General features: G+C 44.4%; 1 protein-coding gene across 7 annotated transcripts in view; it reads right to left on the reverse strand.

Annotated features, from left to right (window-relative positions):
* clocka (clock circadian regulator a) overlaps positions 1-19,770 on the reverse strand; it is a 51,564-nt gene that overhangs the window by 6,008 nt on the left and 25,786 nt on the right. For 5 of the 7 annotated variants that reach the window (XM_042056973.1, XM_042056980.1, XM_042056975.1 and 2 more), the window contains 14 exons: positions 17,416-17,507; positions 12,105-12,164; positions 11,317-11,465; positions 11,111-11,202; positions 10,545-10,634; positions 9,509-9,629; positions 8,715-8,828; positions 8,227-8,345; positions 7,753-7,835; positions 6,614-6,720; positions 6,237-6,384; positions 5,841-5,916; positions 5,260-5,410; positions 335-423 (listed from right to left, as the gene is read on the reverse strand). In XM_042056973.1, the coding sequence (XP_041912907.1) occupies positions 335-423; positions 5,260-5,410; positions 5,841-5,916; positions 6,237-6,384; positions 6,614-6,720; positions 7,753-7,835; positions 8,227-8,345; positions 8,715-8,828; positions 9,509-9,629; positions 10,545-10,634; positions 11,111-11,202; positions 11,317-11,465; positions 12,105-12,164; positions 17,416-17,435 (1,419 nt within the window). In that variant the 5' untranslated portion in view covers positions 17,436-17,507. The remainder of the gene's footprint in view (positions 1-334; positions 424-5,259; positions 5,411-5,840; positions 5,917-6,236; positions 6,385-6,613; positions 6,721-7,752; positions 7,836-8,226; positions 8,346-8,714; positions 8,829-9,508; positions 9,630-10,544; positions 10,635-11,110; positions 11,203-11,316; positions 11,466-12,104; positions 12,165-17,415; positions 17,508-19,770) is intronic. The other 2 variants (XM_042056981.1, XM_042056979.1) reach the window with 1 other exon arrangement.

Here is a 19,770-nt window from a genome sequence, read left to right on the forward strand (position 1 = left end):
AACCCTCGCCGACTTGCCCCAGGTCAGTATGTCTTAGTGGGAGACCAACATGTGCAGTCTGGCCTGGTAGCAATTTCCTCTCTGGAGATGGCTGAGATACGATGAGACTCTGGGCCTGATTTATTATGTCCACATTTGCCAGCTCATTTATATTCATATACAGATGTTGGAACAGACTTAGTTGGGTTCAATGGCACATCTGGGATGCTGGGCTTTGTCCAAGATCAGAAGGTGAGTGAGGTGTTTTATCTTCATCCAATCACGGAGCTAGATGTGCTAACTTCTTGTCCAATTGGAAATCTCCCACCCTGACACCATGGTGACGGTCACTGACCTGACTGCCAATGGAGGGGCGGCGTTCCATGGCGGAGACCGATTGCCGTGGCGGCGTACTGCGGTCCGTCTGCAACTTCGTCTGTGTGGCTGCGATGACAAAAAATAAAATAAAAAATCACACACATTTGAATTACAACGACCCAAAAGTGGCAGCTTAATAATTTTTAAAGACTACAGCACTAAGGACTACACACAATTACACACTCATTTCACAAAAAGAGTGAGCCATCTCTTCCTCTCTCCATTAAATAGCTTTGTCTGATCTGGTGCCCTTGGATGACATCTGCTCACCTACCCTAGACTGCCATTGTGTGTGTGTGTGTGTGTGGTGTCTGTGTCTGTGAATGTGTGTATGTGTGATCATGTCAGCGATTAGACTAAGTTGACACATGACTTTGAGTGTGCACAGGCAGTGCAACTGGTTCTGAAAAGATCTCATTGATAATGAGAGACATTCTTTCATCACGTGCCACATGCACCGTGCCTCCTCACTCAAGAGATAACATAACGACAGCTGATCTGCTTGAAGGGGAGGTCTCATTAGAGAACACATGGCAGGACAAGGTGACCCTATGCAGGGGAACTATTGTGCAGATGAGCACCAAACCAAGTCAAAGACAACGGAGAGAATGTTGAACCCATAAAAAAGTGTGAGTGTGTGTGTGTGTGTGTGTGTGTGTGTATGTGTGAGAATACTGCCATGGCTGGTTGATACTGGGATTCTGTCCAACAAACAAAAAGCCTACATTGACCGTCAAGGCATGAATGAACATGTTTTTTGCTTAAAGACCGCCATTGACGATTTCAAGCATGAATCTGCTAAACTATACATTGTCTTTCTTGACTTCAGAGATGCCTTCGGCACTTTGCCTCACAGAGTCATGATCGATGCATTGGAAGAGATACAGCTCCCTAAAATCTATGTGGATATAATATAAGATGTATACAGTGATTCCTTCTTACAAGTAATCTGTGGAAAAGACCTCACCAGACCAATACCACTTGAAGTAGGAATTAAAAACTGGCTGTCCATGGAGTGCTGTAAATTTCATTATTGCATTAAATACATGGCTAAAATGGCTCTGTGCACATGCCCCGTCCCAAGTCCTGTCACCTAACCCAGTCCAGGGCTATGATGACGTGGCCATCGCATCCCGAGATGAAGGGGTGATTAACAACATGCTGTCATGCACTGATAGATTCCTTTCATGGTCTGGCCTACAAGTAAAACACAGCAAATGTGCAGTTTTTTATGAGGAGAAGTGGTGGCAATCGCTGGTATAGATCAAAAACTGACCAGCCCCCCTCTTTTCACATCCTAGACCAGCCAATCAGAGTGTACTCCAGACACGAGACCTATAACTACCTGGGCCTTAAATTTAATATCGCTGGAGAATAGAATCAACAAGTGAATGACATGGCACATCAGTTTATGACCAGACTGGATCTCATCGACGCAGCACCTCTGCATGTAACTTTTAAACTACAAGCAATACGAGACATTTTTGCAAATGTCCATATTCCACAGAAAGTACTGCGTGAAATGGACAACAAAACTGTAAATATGGTTAGGAAATGGCTGTGTCTTAATACACATTCCACCAGATGTTTTATCTTCCAGAAAAAACAGGACGGGGGGCTTGGAGTTCCAAACTGCATGTGGGAGTATACCGCCACAAGACAATCTCACCTCACCAACATGCTGAATTGTGACGACACCAGCGTGAGGCAAATGGCTGGATTTTAAGAGACGGAAAGTGCTACATGGATGCAGTGGGGAAGACAACTTCCTGGGCTTTAAAAGAAAGCCCAATGGAAAGCTTGATGGACAAGCACAGGGTTTTGGCGTGTCATCTGACTGGCCAGACCTAAATTACCTATGCCAGAGAACAGGCACTGAATTGAAGTGGACTTCCCATCTCCAACCTGTGGAGGTCTCTGATGCAGTTGTGGAGGATCCATCTGTTGTTGTGGAAGCCAGGCTGCACCATAACAGCACTGTTCACCTGCTCCAGCCTAGAACATCCAGGCAGACTCTCCTGTCTATTCAGAGAGCCCAAAATATGGAGTACTGGTCCAGTCTAAAGCTACAGGGAAAGTTGGCCAAACTGCCCTTCGCGGACCTCTCTGCATCACACACCATCTATAGCAATGCCAACATCAGTGAGGAGATCCTTATTTTTTGTATAAAAGCACGTCTACAGGTTCTTCCCACCAAATACAACCTTTCACTGTGGTTTCCTTCTATCCATTCACCCCTCTGCATGCTGCATGACCCCCCTCAACACCTGGAGTCAGTAGCCCACATTATGAACAGTTGCACTTAAAGGACTGTATATTGCCAGACACAACAGACTTGTGGATCTCATTGCTGCTCAGATTCCCTGTGTGGCTGATGAAAAGCTCTATAAAAACACTACTGTACAGTCTGATTGGTTTAACTCACCTGCAAACACTTTTGTAGGAATACCAAATACACCAGAAATTGTTGTCATATCTCAGCATTCCAGAACAGTTAAGCTATTTGAAGTAGCATGTGCATTTGATCTGTTTATGGAGGACTCTTACCTTTCGTAAAATATCAATCATTAACCCTTAGAACCCTAAGCTGTTTTTAGGGCATTTTCACTACCTTTATTCATAAGGATTTATTCTGGTCATTGTAAGTGCCACACACACATATTATATATTGTTTTTTTCAGCAGAGTCTAGGCTATCCAGATCATTTCATGTATTAGTACTAGCATTGATTTTATTTTGATTTTTAAAGAATTAAAATATAAAAATCATATTATAAATATTCTTATATTTTGACCTTTATCTCACCACAGCAAGCTCATAGCTCTACATGCATTTCATGTGTGTGTAGGGCAGACTGTCCTGAAACGGGCAATATAATTGCCATGTTGGGGGGATACTCTGGGGCTGAGCAATTTACAGAAATATGTGGTGTGTGATTTACGGAAATAAATGCCATTTTTTATTTAGCGATGAAAAATGACCATTCTGCCCTCCATATCTGTGACACTAACTGATCTGACCTGACTTGACCCAAGTTTGCCTGTTAGCATGTGTGACTATGGTGTATGCACTCATGATGATTCTCAACTTTTTACTGCATTGCCATGAACAAAGTAAAGGCAAAAAAGTGTTTCTCTGTTGAACAAATTGGGATGCAATGTGAGCCTTGAATTGGATGCCATGCAGGAATTTGCTAGGATCTCAAAACCGGATTATGAACATGTTTTGCCATAGAGAAACACACGATAGCATTGGATTATAAACATGCTTTGCCACAAAAACAGACAAAAACGTGGGGTAAGTTGAGCTATATGAAGTTATTATTTTGCTGTCACTTCGTCTGTTTTATAACCCAGAAGGATGTATTTGGTATCAAATGATAGCTCTGTGTCTCCTCTTTCATCTAACATACGTGGCATATATATCCGATCACGGGTCCGCGAGTAATTACTCCGAGAGTAATGGGTGTGCAGCAGTTGGTTTATGTACATGACGTTAATATTTACGTCTGTAAATATTAACTGTGCAATCACTTCGTCTGTTTTTATAAGCCAGAAAGATCGATATCCATGGTACCAATGGATAGCCCTGTTTCTCCTCTTTCATCTGATATGCTTGCCATATCTATGCAATCACGGGTTCGCGAGTAATTCAAACGAGAGTAATGGGTGCGCAGGTGAACGCCGAGAAGTATAGACTTTAAATATGATGCAATTATTTAATTTCATGATTTTTTTTTAATTTTCATACTTGATCGTACAGACAAGTGCGTAGTCTCTTTGGAAAGCCCCACTTCTTCTCTGTCATAAAATAAAGGTTTTATCTCGTTGTGATGAACAGTCGCGGAGCAATGTAACAGAGAAGAAAGGGTGTGTTTTTTGACACACTTTGCGTCAATCGGGTTCTAAGGGTTAATATCCATCATCGAAAACCTTGGCTACAGATGCCAGCTTATTGTGCTAGTGATTGGTAGTCTAGGGCAGGTGTTCCCAAACTTTTCCACGACAAGGCCCCCCAAATACCACTAGGTTCTGGCCAAGCCCCTTGATGTGACCCCCCCTATTAAACCCATCGACAATACTACGGCAAATGTAAAAATACATTAAGCTAATCCTAATAATTATTTTAGCCACAAGCACTTCGCGATGGAGCATACAGTGTGTAAAAATTGTATTTGGGGCTTTCTGCTATATGAGAGCTATCACTCTACTATTATTCCCAGTCATTATCATGGGAAATATAATGTTCAGATATGCCTCACATTATTATAATGGCATTGTATAACAACCCTCATAGTAATAGGTATATTTTAAATTTTCCAAATGTATTTATTTTTTGCTTTTATTTTTCCTTCCAACTTGCTGAGGCCCCCCTGGCACCCCCTCGCGGCCCCCACTTTGAAAACCACTGGTCTAGGGCATGTACACAGGCTGGCGACCCGGGGACTTTGTATTGGGTGGCTATTGAAAACAAGAGCCAAACAGTTGGTAAAGTACTGCTCAATTTCAGCCATTATAGGAAGCATGTTTATTTGGAAAAGGAGATGTTTTCTGTACCCCTGAGATTGTATTGTCATACATAACAATGTGCTGATGTGGTTTAATCTGTTTGATCATTCTAAACATTTGATTCCTAATGAAAATTTACGTGTAATGTGGAATTGAATAAAGTATCTAAACTGTGTATTCATGTGCAGGCGGAAGTGTGTTTTCTGTATTCATCATTGTCAAAAGCTGTGTTTCACATTTTATAAAACTGCTGAAACCTTTTTGCTAGAAATTTGGTTGTAAAGAATGAAGTCATGTTGTAAATCATTTGTACGTATACGACTGAGAGAAACGGTGAGTATGTGTGTGTGTGAGTGTGTGTGTGTGTGCGTGTGTGGTTGTGTGTGTCTCTTACAGGTGGGATCGGAGACAGCCGTGTGCGTGGAGGACTTGCGTGAGGAGCGTGACGAGGCGGAGGGCGTGTGGCTGCAGTCGAAGCGCTCTAGCGCCTCCTTTAGACTGGAGGTGTTGAGCTGCGACTCCGAGCCCGAGTCATGATGACTCTGCTGCAGGGAGAGACAGAGGAAGTGAGGAGGGCGGAGGAGAGGAAGAGAGGGAGGAAGGGAGAAAGGGTGAAGAGAGAAAGACAGGGAGGAAGGGAAGAGGGAGGGAGATGAAGACAGGAAATTGGACACAACCAAATGGCCAGTTCCAGCACGACTGAGTCACGCTCCATGTTGTGGCTCATTCCAACTGATAAGTCATGTGTCAAGAGAAAGTTTCCACAATGACAGGGTTGGGTGGGCACGAGGCAGAGGAAAAACAATGACTAGGCAGAGAAAAGGCCACTGGGTCAGTGGGGTAACGGTGACTGCAAAGGAGAAGAGGAAAAGTACTGAGGTACTGTGTGTGTGTGTGTGTGTGTGTGTGTGTGTGCGTGTGTGTGTGTGTGTGTGTGCAACAGGGGGTCAGGATGCTGATCTGTGGACTGTTCACCTTGTCTGCAGTGATCTCTGGGTGAGACTCCTCGAGACCCAGCTCTCGTCGCTGTTCCGCTCTCACCTCAGCATAACTGAGAGAGATGGACAGAGAGAGAGAGAGAGAGAGAGAGAGAGAGAGAGAGAGGGGGCGGGAGAGAAAGGGATAGGGGAGTGGGAAGAACTTTATTTAATCAGTGGAAATCACAGGGATCAACTTTGTTTTCCCAAAAAGCACAGCCACATTGCACACAACACACAACACAATGAACACCACTAAATCAGTCATTCACATTCGTAGATGGTGTCAGTATATTTAACACGTATGAGTCATTCAAGAAGAAAATAATATATCAGACCTAAAGTCTATGTGTGTGTATGGATGTCTGGATGTGTGTGTGTGCTCTTCCCTTACCTGACTACTGTGTGTGTGCAAACGATGAACTCAGGTCTGGAATTCCACTGGTGGTAGGTGATGTAGTACTGTGTCTGCAGCCAGATCCACTGCTGACCTTTTGTCAAGAACCTGTAGTAGCACGACTTGCCTTTCCCATACTGCATCACTGCAAGAGGGTGGGGTCAGAGGTCAGGACAGCAGTCAGGTCAGGGGTCAAGTTAGGAAGGTTAAATCCTGAGATGCCATGGTGAAGCCAGTGAACTAATTACTGATTTAGCTTCCAAAACTAAACTGGGAAACAGACTCAAAGACACACACGCACGCACGCACGCACACACGCACACACGCACGCACGCACGCACGCACGCACGCACAGTGTGTGATGACTAACTCACAGTGCTCGTGGCACTTGGCCAGCGTCTCCAAGTCGTCTACGTGGTAGTAGTCATACCCTGATGTGCCCAGCACCTCAAACGGCAGGTAGCCAATGATGGGCGGCGCCCTGAAAAGACACAACACAAAAGCAGACGTTTTAATTTGTTCCACTAATATTCCCAGTCTGCCTCTATCCTGCCCAACTGGTTTGCTCCATTGTTATTCATTAATCCTGCGTTTTGAAAACAGAAGAAAAGCACTGTGTATTGTCAGAGGTATTTAAGCTTGTGTTTATGCATAATCACAAGGACAAGTAGCCAGGGGCAAACATCACATTCACAATCAGTCTCTGATCATAAATAATGCATGGCATAATACGCCACCCAGCCAATCAGAAGCGAGCATTCATTGTGACCATGGTTTAAATCATGAATAATGCATATCATTGGGGCAAACCAGGACATGATGAGCATGGCCGTGCAGCAAGCTCCTCCTGAGAGACAGTCTGGTTGATGTAGATTCTGTTTGCTGTGGAGTGAGTGTGACTCACTATTTCCAGCTGAGCTGCCGTGTGTGTGTGTGTGTGTGTGTGTGTGTTTTGTGCCCCTAGCTCAGACTGATCCCAGCGCAGCATCCTCGGGGGAGCGCCAACACACACACACACTCCGGCAGCAGCTCACGTTTAGAGCTGAACTTCAAGCAGTCGCAGAGAGAGTGGGCGTTAGCTGCCATTAGCCCACGCAGCCAGAGGCTACCTGTGAGTGAAGTGTGTGTGTATACACACAACGGGTCGGGAAAGACATTTTATTGAGACCACACCCTCCCCAAAGACACTCCTCACTCCATTAGTTTTCACACATCTTAGCACGCGCGCGCGCACACACACACACAGACGCACACGCGCACACACACACACACACACACACACACACACACACACACACACACACACAGTAGTATAGTATATATACTCTTTTGATCCCGTGAGGGAAATTTGGTTTCTGCATTTAACCCAATCCGTGAATTAGTGAAACACACACAGCACACAGTGAACACACAGTGAGCCGTGGCCCACTGGTCGGGGCTCGAACCGGCAACCCTCCGGTTACAAGTCCAGAGTGCTAACCAGTAGGCCACGACTGCCCTTACATACACACACCTGTGGTCAAGAAAGAGAAACTTCCACTCTAAGCTGTGTCGGGAGGTGAATTCCTCATTAGGCTCCTCCACCGTGCACATCTCCTGCAGGGCAGAGGAAGGAAAAAACACAGAACACAAAAGATAAAAATCAAAAACTACGTTCCCCAGTTCCAGCAAGAAAACAAAGGCAACTGCATTCCAGTCATTTCCATCTCCGACGCGGCCTCCTTCGCTCTTGTTTTCTTCCTTTCTCCACAGACACTGATAAATGAACAGTTGGCAAAACACTCAGCCTTGACTAGAACATCAATCAACAGCACGCCCACGCATACAGTATAAACAGACCTACGTCTCATTTACTGAGGAGAAATACAGAAGTAGAAGAGCAGTCCAACTGGATTCAAACACACACTCACACTCACACACGCACACGCACACGCACACGCACACGCACACGCACACGCACACGCACACAAATGGAAAGTCAACCTACCTTGATGAACTGAGGCTTGGCTAACCGCACAGTTGCTATGAAACACACCCGATCATCAAATGCCGGTCGCAACGATCGCTGGATAACCCCCTCGAAGCCATTACGTGTTGAGTTAGGCACTGGAGGAGACATAAGCAGGGGAGAGACAAAGAGGCAGAGTAAGGGTTTACCCTCTGCTTGTACACCCTATTTTGTACAATTAAGAGTGTTGTAAACAGACCATTACAGACACACTTCAGATGGCAGAGAGCTTTTTAATTAGCACTAGCTAGCAAGTCGAGTGACACAGAAACCATTTCAAGTGTTAGAAGGAAAAAAACAAAACGTTTATGCAGTGGTAATTATATTGGAAACTGATTCCTGCAGTATTCATGTACAAATAGGGAGAGAGAAAGTAATTGAAAGAGAGACAAAGCGAGAGAGAGAGACAAAGCAACAGAGTGAGAGAAAGAGACAAAGTCGGTATGACTCAGCAAAGTTTCTCTCACCATTATTCAGGGACTTGAAGTTTCCGATGAACTTGACGTACTCATACACAGGCGGGTCCTTGGGGTCTATCGTACCCCGGAGCATGTGGCAACAGAACTCGAGCTGGTTTTTCGCTACAAACGAGGCCCAAGAGAAAAACACCACATCAGCCCGAGGAAACAAGATCACACACCCGCCCCTGAACAGGAACTCACAAAAATGCCCCAATAACTCCCCCAAAATAATAAACAACCCCCTCTCTAACTCTGGGACCAGGACCAGCCCTGATCTAGTACCAGGTTTGGGTCGGGTCTAATTGGAGACAGCTGCTGTCCGGGTCTCTGATTTCTCTCCTGGACAAAGAGGCACAACGCTGCAAAGCAACGAGCACATCTCCAGTACAGGACCAGGTCATAAAAAACTCCCCCCATGAGTGTTTTCTTTTTAACAGAGCATCAATAAAAAGCACTTATGGAGAAGCCTTTGGGTGCAGACTCTTTCCAGTGGTCTTAACAGCCTACCACTGACCCACATGGTGTGCAGTACTAAAGCCAGCTGGCCAAAAGTGAATCATCTGAATCATCACATTTAACAGGAGCGTCATCAGCTGGTCAGTTCTTATGGATCACTCACTCAAAAGATGAACTTAATAATACCAAGACACGGCGAGGTGGCTTAAATAGATAGCTACATCAGATAGATGGATGTAGAGAGAGAGAGAGGGAGAGAGAGAGAGAGAGAGAGAGAGAGAGAGAGAGAGAGGAGTGATAAAGTAATGGATAGAGTAATGTGCAGTGTTCAGTGCAGTGCTCACTCTTCAGGTAGTCAGGCGTGAGTGTCTCTCCTTCCAGGATGTTTGCGGACAGAGCCTTGTAGACGTCAGAGTGCTCCCCCAGAGGCAGGAAGTTCAACAGGTTCTGGTCCACCAGATCCGACTGAAAGAGAGAGGAACCCGCCTTTCAGAACTATGCTATACTCACACACACACAGACACGCAGAACTATACTACTATACAGAACTATACAGAACTATACTATACACACACACACACACACACACACACAGACACAGACACAGACTGCCTCTCCAGCGGAGTTTCGATTACAGTTTTGCACTAAACCCTTTCTACTTGGCAGCGACAACATACAACAATTCTGGGCAGGCACGTCCACAATGACCATTATAAATGGTTGTATTTTATTAGTGCTTTGTGTATACACAACGTTGTCTTCACCTCGAACCAACTATAACAATTATTCTGTCTTCATCAGACCACACAAAACGTGAACGTTTTTGGAACGTGTATAGGGTCATGTGACTCATCTAAACGCAAAAAATGTGTTTCCATTTCCTTTTGCAAAGCATTTTTGCACGTTTTTTACCCCCTAAATTCTCACTTTTCCATTAATGTTTTTTTTTCATTCTGCAATTTAGATGTGTGCATTTTCAGGGTTAATGGAAGCCCGCCTTCTCTCTCTCTCTCTCTCTCTTGCTTGCTCGCTCACTCACTCACACACACCCTTTTCAATATCCAGTTTACCCAACTCTTCCATGGACCCTGGTGTTATGTGAAGTGCTCTCATGTTCTCTTTGTTCCGTGTTCTGAGGCTAAACACACTCCTGCAAAGCCTCGGCCGTTACGTTATGTTTCCGGGCCTTACCTGCCTAACACATCATGCCACCGGTGTCTGACCTCACAGTCCTGGGCTCCAAAGATCTAATTATATACATGCCGACCTTGTGTCCTATGTTGTCAGACAGACTCCCATGAGCACACGTGCATGCGCACACACACACACACACACACACACACACACACACACACACACGCAAACAGAGATAATACTCACAGGCAGATGTTCTAGTAGAGATGTAACACTTTCCGACACGTAGATGATGTTTCCGTCCGTCATGATTGCCAGAAAGAAGCCATCTAGTGCCTGTGGAGATGAGCAGGAGGAACACATTTGACGTCATATTTGCAATAAAAATATAAATACCTCTAGGACAGGGGGGAGGGAGATCTCATTCTTCTTGAACATGATATTTAGGTCTTGTCATGTCAAGACTGAATTCCTCTTACAGGGCACAGCGGGCCGGTATCCCAAAGTTATGCCAGTAAGAGAATTAATTATTTGCAGCTTGCTTTGCAGTTTCATGCTCTCTAACAATTCAATTGTGCCAGAAACAGATGAATTCAAAGTCAATAGGGCCTATGGAAGCTCTGGTGGAAAGATTGATTCAACTTGTCCAGATATTCCCCTTCAGTCCTCCTTAATGGTTTTGTCACAGTCTCATCTCAGTGTTCAACTGCTGTGGTTCCAATAGTTAGTGTCCCAATGCTCTCTTTTGCAGCCTCTCAGGAGGGGCTGGTAGACATCATTACGAGTCATACAGGTGCAGGGGTGTTACTGACCTCCAGCATCAGCTGGGTAAACTCCTCGTTACTGAGGAACGGCGGCTTCCAGTCCTGACGAATCTCACTTGACTCTGACTGGGCAGCGATTTCTGATGGAGGGACAGAGGGAAAGAGAGAGAGAGGGGTGAACAACTATTTAAGCAGACTGATATAAAACCTGAGATTAATACGAGAAACTGGGTCCGTTAGGAAGAAGCCTTCACCTTTGTGCTTGCGCAGGAAGTCTATGCTCTTCTGCAGGATGGTGGACTTGTCCATCTTGCGGGTGTTGCCTGGCAACATGGTGCCCAGTTCCTTGATGAGGACATTGAACTGGTCTCGCCTCTTCTTCTCCGATTTATTCCTGGAAACTCTGTAAGGGGACAGTTCAGCGAGTCAATGAACACACCCAAACAGTAAACAGCAGGGGAAATTATGACAAAGTAATACACTCCCATGCAACATCAATATCCTGAACCTCTCCCTTCCACACACACACACACACACACACACACAGACACACACACACACACACAGACACACACACAGACACACACAGACACAGACACACACAGACACAGACACACACACACACACACACACACACACAGACGCCTCTAACACTGCAGTGCTTCTTCAGGCCTTCCCACACTGCTCCAGCGTTGCTCTTTCATATCCATTGAGAGGCTAAACATCACCTCAGCAGTTCAACACGCAGCCACTTCTCAGACTAACGGCCTCACTGTTTAGAAGTCTGCGGCGTCTAAATGGGCTAATATTTCACCCGGGCGTACACAAGCTTCATGCCTTATTAAATGAACAGCATGCTTCTCAGCTCTGCAGGCGCAGCGCTCATATATCAGTGCTCTGCGAGGCCCTTGGTTGATGTATCTGTCTGCGTGTCTGTGTCTGTGTGTGTGTGTGTACGTGTGTGTGTACGTGTGTGTGCATGTGCATGTGTGTGTATGCATGTGTGTGTGCGCGTGTTTGTGTGTGCTCTTCTCCTCCTTACCGTTTTGCTTTGTCCTTCTCATCTTCTTCCATTAACCCATCAAAGATACTGCTGTCATCCCTGCAGTTTAAGACATAAGGAGAGGAGAAGAGGAGGGGAGAGGGGGAAAAATCAGAGAGCAGCTCAACCACCTTCTCAGGCACCAGCTTCACAGACCCTCGCTGCAGCAAAAGCAAAAAATCCAACAACCACTCTTCACCTCTCTTCCTGCATACACAACAGCATTCCTCAGTAGGACTAGGTCTGTTCTTCTGCATATAGTCAGTTACACTCAAACGGCAGCAATCTTTCGGAGATGAAGGTTGTAATAAAGAACCTCATTTGCCTCAGTTAACTAACAACTGCCTGACCCAGAAGATATCCTGCTGCGGCCGCGCTGTTTGGCAGGCGCCTGTCCCTTTAAGAGGATTGTAGGTCAGTGGAGGAGCCTGCGGAGAGGCTGTCCGGCCGACAGCAAGCCACTAGAGGGCGTTTGCGGCTCCGCTGGTCTATATTTAGCCGCCGTCAAGTGACTCAGCTGGTGCCGAGGCAGAAAGGAAGGCGAAGGCGAGGGCTGCTCATCAGCTGCCATCACTGCCGAGGAGGGGAGAGCCTCGGTCAGCCAGCGTCCAGCTAGTCACCCAGCAATACACACACACACACACACTAGGGCTGCTCGATTATGGCATCGATATCACAATGATTTTGTTCAATATTGAGATCATGAGTATTAAAACACGATTACTCAGTGATTTTGGACCATCAACCATTTTCAAAAGTTTTTTTTTTTTTTTTTCATTTTTAAATTGAATTTTAAATATAATCCAACAGGAAAAAGTGCATGCAAAAGGATAATGCACACGGCAATTCAAGACCAAAAGAGAGAATTGTTATAAAACTAAATGTAGCAAAATAATCATTACATTTTGATTATGTTGTTTTCAAAATCGTTGTCATTGGATGTCATGGATCAATCACGATTAATCGATTAATTGCACAGCCCTAACACACTAAGGATAAGGATATATACTCTTTTGATCCTGTGAAGGAAATTTGGTCTCTGCATTTAACCCAATCCGTGAATTAGTGAAACACACACAGCACACAGTGTACACACAGTGAGGTGAAGCACACACTAATCCCGGCGCAGTGAGCTGCCTGCATCAACAGCGGCGCTCGGGGAGCAGTGAGGGGTTAGGTGCCTTGCTCAAGGGCACTTCAGCCGTGGCCCACTGGTCGGGGCTCAAACCGGCAACCCTCCGGTTACAAGTCCAGAGTGCTAACCAGTAGGCCACGGCTGCCCGTAACTAGGGAGGGTTAATGGACCCCTACGCGTTTCTTTCTGAATTCCCTACTCTCAAGTGAAGTGAAGTGGGGCTTTTTTAGGTCATGGACAATACACTGAGCCCAGCCATTATCACCCCAAGGTGGAGAGCCTCCAGCCTTTCTAGCTTAGAGTGCTTGTGTGTGATTATAGTGTGTGTGTGTGTGTGTGTGTGTGTGTGTGTGTGTGTGTGTGTGTGTGTGTGTGTGTGTGTGTGTGTGTGTGTGTGAGTGAAAAAGAGATAGAAAGAAAGAGAAAGAGAAAGAAAGAGAGATAAAGACAGATCTTGGAAGAGGGTAGATGTTTGCTTAATGTGAATCCAACAAAACAAGGAAAATATAAAATGCATTCAATCACATGAAAAAATGTCATAGCGTGGGAGACTCCATATGTACCCGTGTGTGTGTGCGTGTGAGTGTGTGTTTATGCACACGTCACAAAAGCTTCAGGGAGGTCTGAGTCAGATCTGTTAATGTCCAAATGAGTGCATCACTGTACAGCACACGCAGAAGTCTTTTCTTTACGACTAAATTAGCATGCATCACACAACTTGCCCGAGTATCTGCATGTGTGCATGTTTGAATGCCCACATGGATGGGGAAGAGGGATACTGCTATAAATAGCAATGAGAAGAGACGTGAGGGAGACACTGACATCCACGCAACACCAGAATCACATGACATCTGCTACACAAATCAGTCATCGTGTGTTGGGTATGTCAAATAGGTTGTAAAACAAAGAACTATATATTTTGACATACCCATCATACCAACAAGTGAACACACCCAAGAAATATGTGTGTGTGTGTGTGTGTGTGTGTGTGTGTGTGTGTGTAAGCATATTAGTAAGTGAGTGAATGTATACGGGTTTGTTTTCATAGGAAGCACTCCGACATTTCTAAAGAGTGAGTCAGGAAAAGTCCTCCACATCATTTCCTGTTTCAGCCCATCTATTAATTATAAAAGCCGACCCCGAATCCTTAAGTCCCATGTGAGTCACTGTCACTGTTAGGGCCTACTGCACAGGTTTACATGACCTAGTGTGTGTGTGTGTGTGTGTGTGTGTGTGTGTGTGTGTGTGTGTGTGTGTGTGTGTGTGTGTGTGTGTGTGTGTATGCAAACTTGAGAGGATGCAAATACAGGTCCAGGAGCATCTGTGTGTGTGTCCGCATTAGCATGTGCATTCAGTTTCCACGTGCTGTTCATTCAGCACTCATGTGAGCCCTCCCAAAGCATGGGGGTATATCAATGTGTGTCGCCTGCGTCATGCCTGCGTCTCCATACAGTGTGTCCTGTGGCCCTCAGTGGCCATGGGTGGGGGTCAGGCCTGCTTTCTAAAGAACGCATACAACCGCTCTGTTTGCCTCCCATTGTATTGCATGAGTGTGCTTACAATTAGGTGTGTAGGTGTGTGTGTGTGTGTGTTTGTGTTTGTGTGTGTGTGTGTGTGTGTGTGTGTGTGTGTGTGTGTGTGTGTGTGTGTGTGTGTTATTTTCTTCCCACACCAGGAGGTGAGTAAAAAAGCAAGTGCGTATTCCTTCTATTTGATGAAGCATGTGTGTGTGCTCACTCCCTCTCACGTGCAGCCTCGAGTATGTTGTCAAACTCTGTAAGAGATAAGGGTAGGCCAGCTTCTAGGCCAGCCCTTCTGGGACAAATAAATAAAGTGTTGTTACTCTATACAAAATCATTCTGTCGTCTCAAGATTAGAATACAGATGATATTTCAAAGACGCATTCAGGAGGGCGGGCAAAGCCAGCCGGTTGTGGTCCGGTGTGGCATGTGTTTGTGTACAAATATCACCTACACCAAACACGATGGGAAGTGGCGAGTTCTGTAGTGAGCTAATCATTAACTCTAATGGGGTTTGGACTGCCAGCATTGGTGTGAATGAAAGGCTGATAAGGACTCCGAGAGGAAAAGGGGCAGAACAAAGCATTCCTATTCCACACCGTATTCCTCGCACTCCGCTTAAGCCCACATAAACAAAGCACATCAAGCGAGTGCTTAAGCGAGCCTCACACACACACACACACACACACACACACACACACACACACACACACACACACACACACACACACACACACACACACACACACACACACACACACCCTCCTCTCTCGAAAACACATGCACAAATACATTCACGCTCTCACATATTCTCTCTCTCTCTCTCTCTCTCTCTCTCTCTAATTCAAAAGTGCTTTACGGCAAATAATGACAAGTGACAAATGACAAATAGTCAGATTTCACATCAGTGTTTCCCATACATTGACTTATTTGTGGCGGCCCAACACAATATCAACATTGACCACCACACAATGACTTTCCAGGTTGTACTAAATTGTGTTTAAATCTGGTTAGCATCATAACCACGGTGCGCTAATTTGTTAAAAACTGTTGCATTCAAGTTAATTCTGCAAACCTACCACCACAAATAGAATTTAATTCTGTGGGAAACACTGCACATACAGTGAACACACAGGTATAAGCCATGGACATAACAAGTCAAGTCTCTCTCTCCCTCTCTCTCTCTCTAAAACTAACACTCAATCTCAAACACACACACTGTCTCTCTCTTGCATACACACACACTCACTCAAATGTTCAATCTCTCAAATGTTCTCTCTTACACACACACACACGCACACACACACACACACAGGTCCAGTCTGTGGCACTAGCCAGGGGCATGTGAGCCAGGGCCATCTGTACGGCGCACAGGCTTAGCGTGGCTTAGGCCCCAGTGTGTTAAAAGCCCTCCTCTGACGTCTGCGTTATGTGAGCTCATTCAGGGGCCTCTCGCTCACATGCACCCTCACAGGTACACACACACACACACACACACACACACACACACACACACACACACAAACGTACACAGGCGCACACACACACACACACACACACACACACACACACACACACAAACGTACACAGGCGCACACACACACACACACGCACATACACAGGCACACACACACACCTAGACCCAAACGTACGAAGGCACACACACACACACACACACATACACATGTACACAGGCGCACACACACATACACAGGCAGACGCGCAAACACACCTACACCCAAACGTACGTACGCAGGCACACACACACACACACACACACTCACACACCCACAAACACACGTATGAAGGCGCACACACAGAGACACACTAAAGCACATGCACACACACACACATACTCCATGAACCACCCCACCACAGCCAGAGTGGTGGTCACAAACACAAATCGCTTTATTGACACCATACTGTGTAACATTAGTGAACACTGTACAAGCTATATTTAAGTATAGTATACTTATTTACACTTGAGAATGCATAAGTATAGTATACTTATTTACACTTGAGAATGCATTTCATACTAGTGCAAGTCATACTAGCGATGTACAGTAGTGTGTCATATCATGCAGTGTAAACACTGAAGACTGAAGGTGTCTTTTTCTATTTTTTCATATTTATGTCGAAATTGTGAAATTTGTATAAAGCTGTAAAATACACAGCCCTCGATCAGCCAATGTAAACACTCCAAACAGTCCATTCTTCATTCAATAGGGCCACACCCAAAATTCCCCACCACCCACAACAAGGTGAGTCAGCCATGTGAACCTTGAATGTTAACCATGGCAACTGAGTACAGGTGTATTATAGTAGGATAACACCTCAACAGACATCTTTAAGGGACAGTGCGGTATGTGTATAGGGTGAAGGGCAGGATCAGGCTGTAAACTTTATTGTGAAAGGATGAGCAAATGTTAACATAAATGTGTGTGTGTGTGTACCTCTGTGTGTGTGTATATATAAAGGGAGGTTTTGATGAGAGTATTGGTTTTCCAGAGGTCAGAGATAGCATTCAAATGAGGCATCCAAAAACAATTAGCTTCAGAAGAGGCAGCAATGCAAAAACAAAATGCCCTGGCTTTGAACCAAAACATCCTGGGGTTAGCGATGGGCCGTGGCTACCGCGGGAAGCTGGCTCACTCACCGGTCTATGCTGGAGGTCATTTTGTAGAGTGTTCAGGGTCGCAGTGGTAGAGAGACGCCCTTTAATCGTGAGGTAGACATTTGTACGCAAACCTGCAGCAAAAAAAGGGGAACAAAAACAGCCCGTTAAAGCAGCCAGAACATCACATTCAGTCCTAGAGAGTAAAAATACTGTGTCAACGCGCCCAAGGTCTTTGTCGAGTTTCCCAAGGGACGCACTTATAGATAAAAGAAACACCTTCACCTTCAGTCCAGTAACTTTGGCTAACAGCTTTGGCTGAGTAAATGTAAACGTATTGTAGAACAGCAAGGGTATTCAATGAGATATAGTAGTTAGTTTCAATTAGCAAAAAGACACAGGGGAAGGGGAAACGGAATCAGTTACAGGGCTAGCTGGCTCTGTGTGTGTGTGTGTGTGTGTGTGTGTGTGTGTGTGTGTGTGTGTGTGTGTGTGTGTGTGTGACTAAATTGGCCCACTTTTCAGTTTATAATAGTAAACTTTTAAGTATACTTTATTTTGTACTGCAACTGTACTGAGAACGATACTGTAAGTAAACTAGAAATGCAATTCCGAGGAATTACATGAGGGGATGCAGTCTGCTGGTTAGGGTGTTGGTGGGGCTGTTCAGCTTGCTGCTAGCTGGTTGGTAGGGTAATTGTGATACCTGCAAAGGTGCTTTTGGAGTAACCAAATTTGAATCTTGTGTGACATGGCATTATTCAGATATCACACTCAAGGTGTTTTTGACCTTGACATTTGACCTTCAACCTCCAACTTCAACTCACTTCATCTTTGAGTCCATAAAAACACTCGTACCAAATTTGAAGCATGTACGTCAAGCCGTTCTGGAGATATAATGCTGAATGCATGAGATATGGCTGGGACTTTTATTTTGACACACAGGAAACACTTTAACAGGATGTTTAGTTCAGGTAGAGCTAGATTGTATGCTTAGAAGCTGAGACAGTTGGAATCCTTACAGGTGACACCTGTGCCAGTGTTCTGATTAACCTGGGAACTGCTCTGAGAACTACTAAACGAGCACAGCTGGCTCTATTATGACATCACAGCCCCCATTCAAGTCTATGGGGGAAAAATACACTTTTATTTACAAATATCTCAAAAAGTATAAACTTCTCAAAAATGAAAAATGGATAGGACGGTAAAGCCTTGGAAGATCTACGGAACGGTGTTTCAACCAAATTTGTACGTTAAGCGGTTTGGGCTGAATAGCGCGCACAAAAAGGTAAAAAGAAAAATAATAATAAGAAGAAGAATCCGGATTTCAATAGAGGGGATGCATCTAACTAGCATCAACTAGTGAAGATACTAGTTACAGACCACATTTTAGTTAATGATAGTATACGCATACGTAAAAAATACACTCAGTAAACTATAAGTTTAATAGCTTTTATACGGCAAGTGTACTTGGAAATTTTCTTTACATGGACTTCACATCCTACTTTTAGAGTATACTACTATGTTTCCATTCAGGTATTATATTTATACTTAACTTTCCTTTAAATAGTTTCTTTCACTTAAATAGTTAAGTTCACTAAACACCATCAGTTGACTACAAATACAAAAATTCACAACATATAATCTGAATAAAATGCATGTTTCTTTATTAATCAAAATGTTCGACTAAATGTTTTATTCGATGGCAAAACATAACGATTTAAGTAGGGTAATATTAAAATCTGTCATGCAGCCTCTCAAAGATCAGTCCCTGGCTACAAGTACAAGTGATTTTTCTGTCAGTATAAGCCAAGTATACTTAATTATAAATACTAGGCTAGATATGCTAAAACCTTTATGTACACAGTCATCTGTACAACAGTATAAGCCAAGTATATTTAAGTATAAATCAATTTAGTATATCTGTAATCAGTATACAAAAAGTAAACAATACATATACCACAAATATTCATATAAGCAGTGTTGGGAAAGTTCACTTTCTACGTGAACTAGTTCAAAGTTCAGTTCACAAATTTTAAAATGAACTAGTTCAGTTCATAATTCAAAATTTTGAACTAAGTTCACACTTTCCAAAAATGAACTAGTTCATAGTTCTTTTTTTTTCATATGTTGCTGTGAGCAGTTAATTTGGGTTGAGGATCTGTCTTGACAGTCTTTCGATTTTTTTATTGGCTTGCACATACCTTGAAAGGCTAGCCCGGTGCTTCAGTTCAATGTGCCGTATCAGGTTGCTGTGGATGTGACTGAATTACTTTTTCTGCTGTTAGTGAATGTGTGTGTGTTGTCTGTATGCTACTGAGACCTTGAATTTCCCCTGGGGATCAATAAGTATCTATCTATCTATCTATCTATCTGAAGTGCGGGCAAAGTTTGCAC

This window comes from Alosa sapidissima, chromosome 12 (assembly GCF_018492685.1).
Source record: "Alosa sapidissima isolate fAloSap1 chromosome 12, fAloSap1.pri, whole genome shotgun sequence".
Classification (NCBI taxonomy): Eukaryota; Metazoa; Chordata; class Actinopteri; order Clupeiformes; family Clupeidae; genus Alosa; species Alosa sapidissima.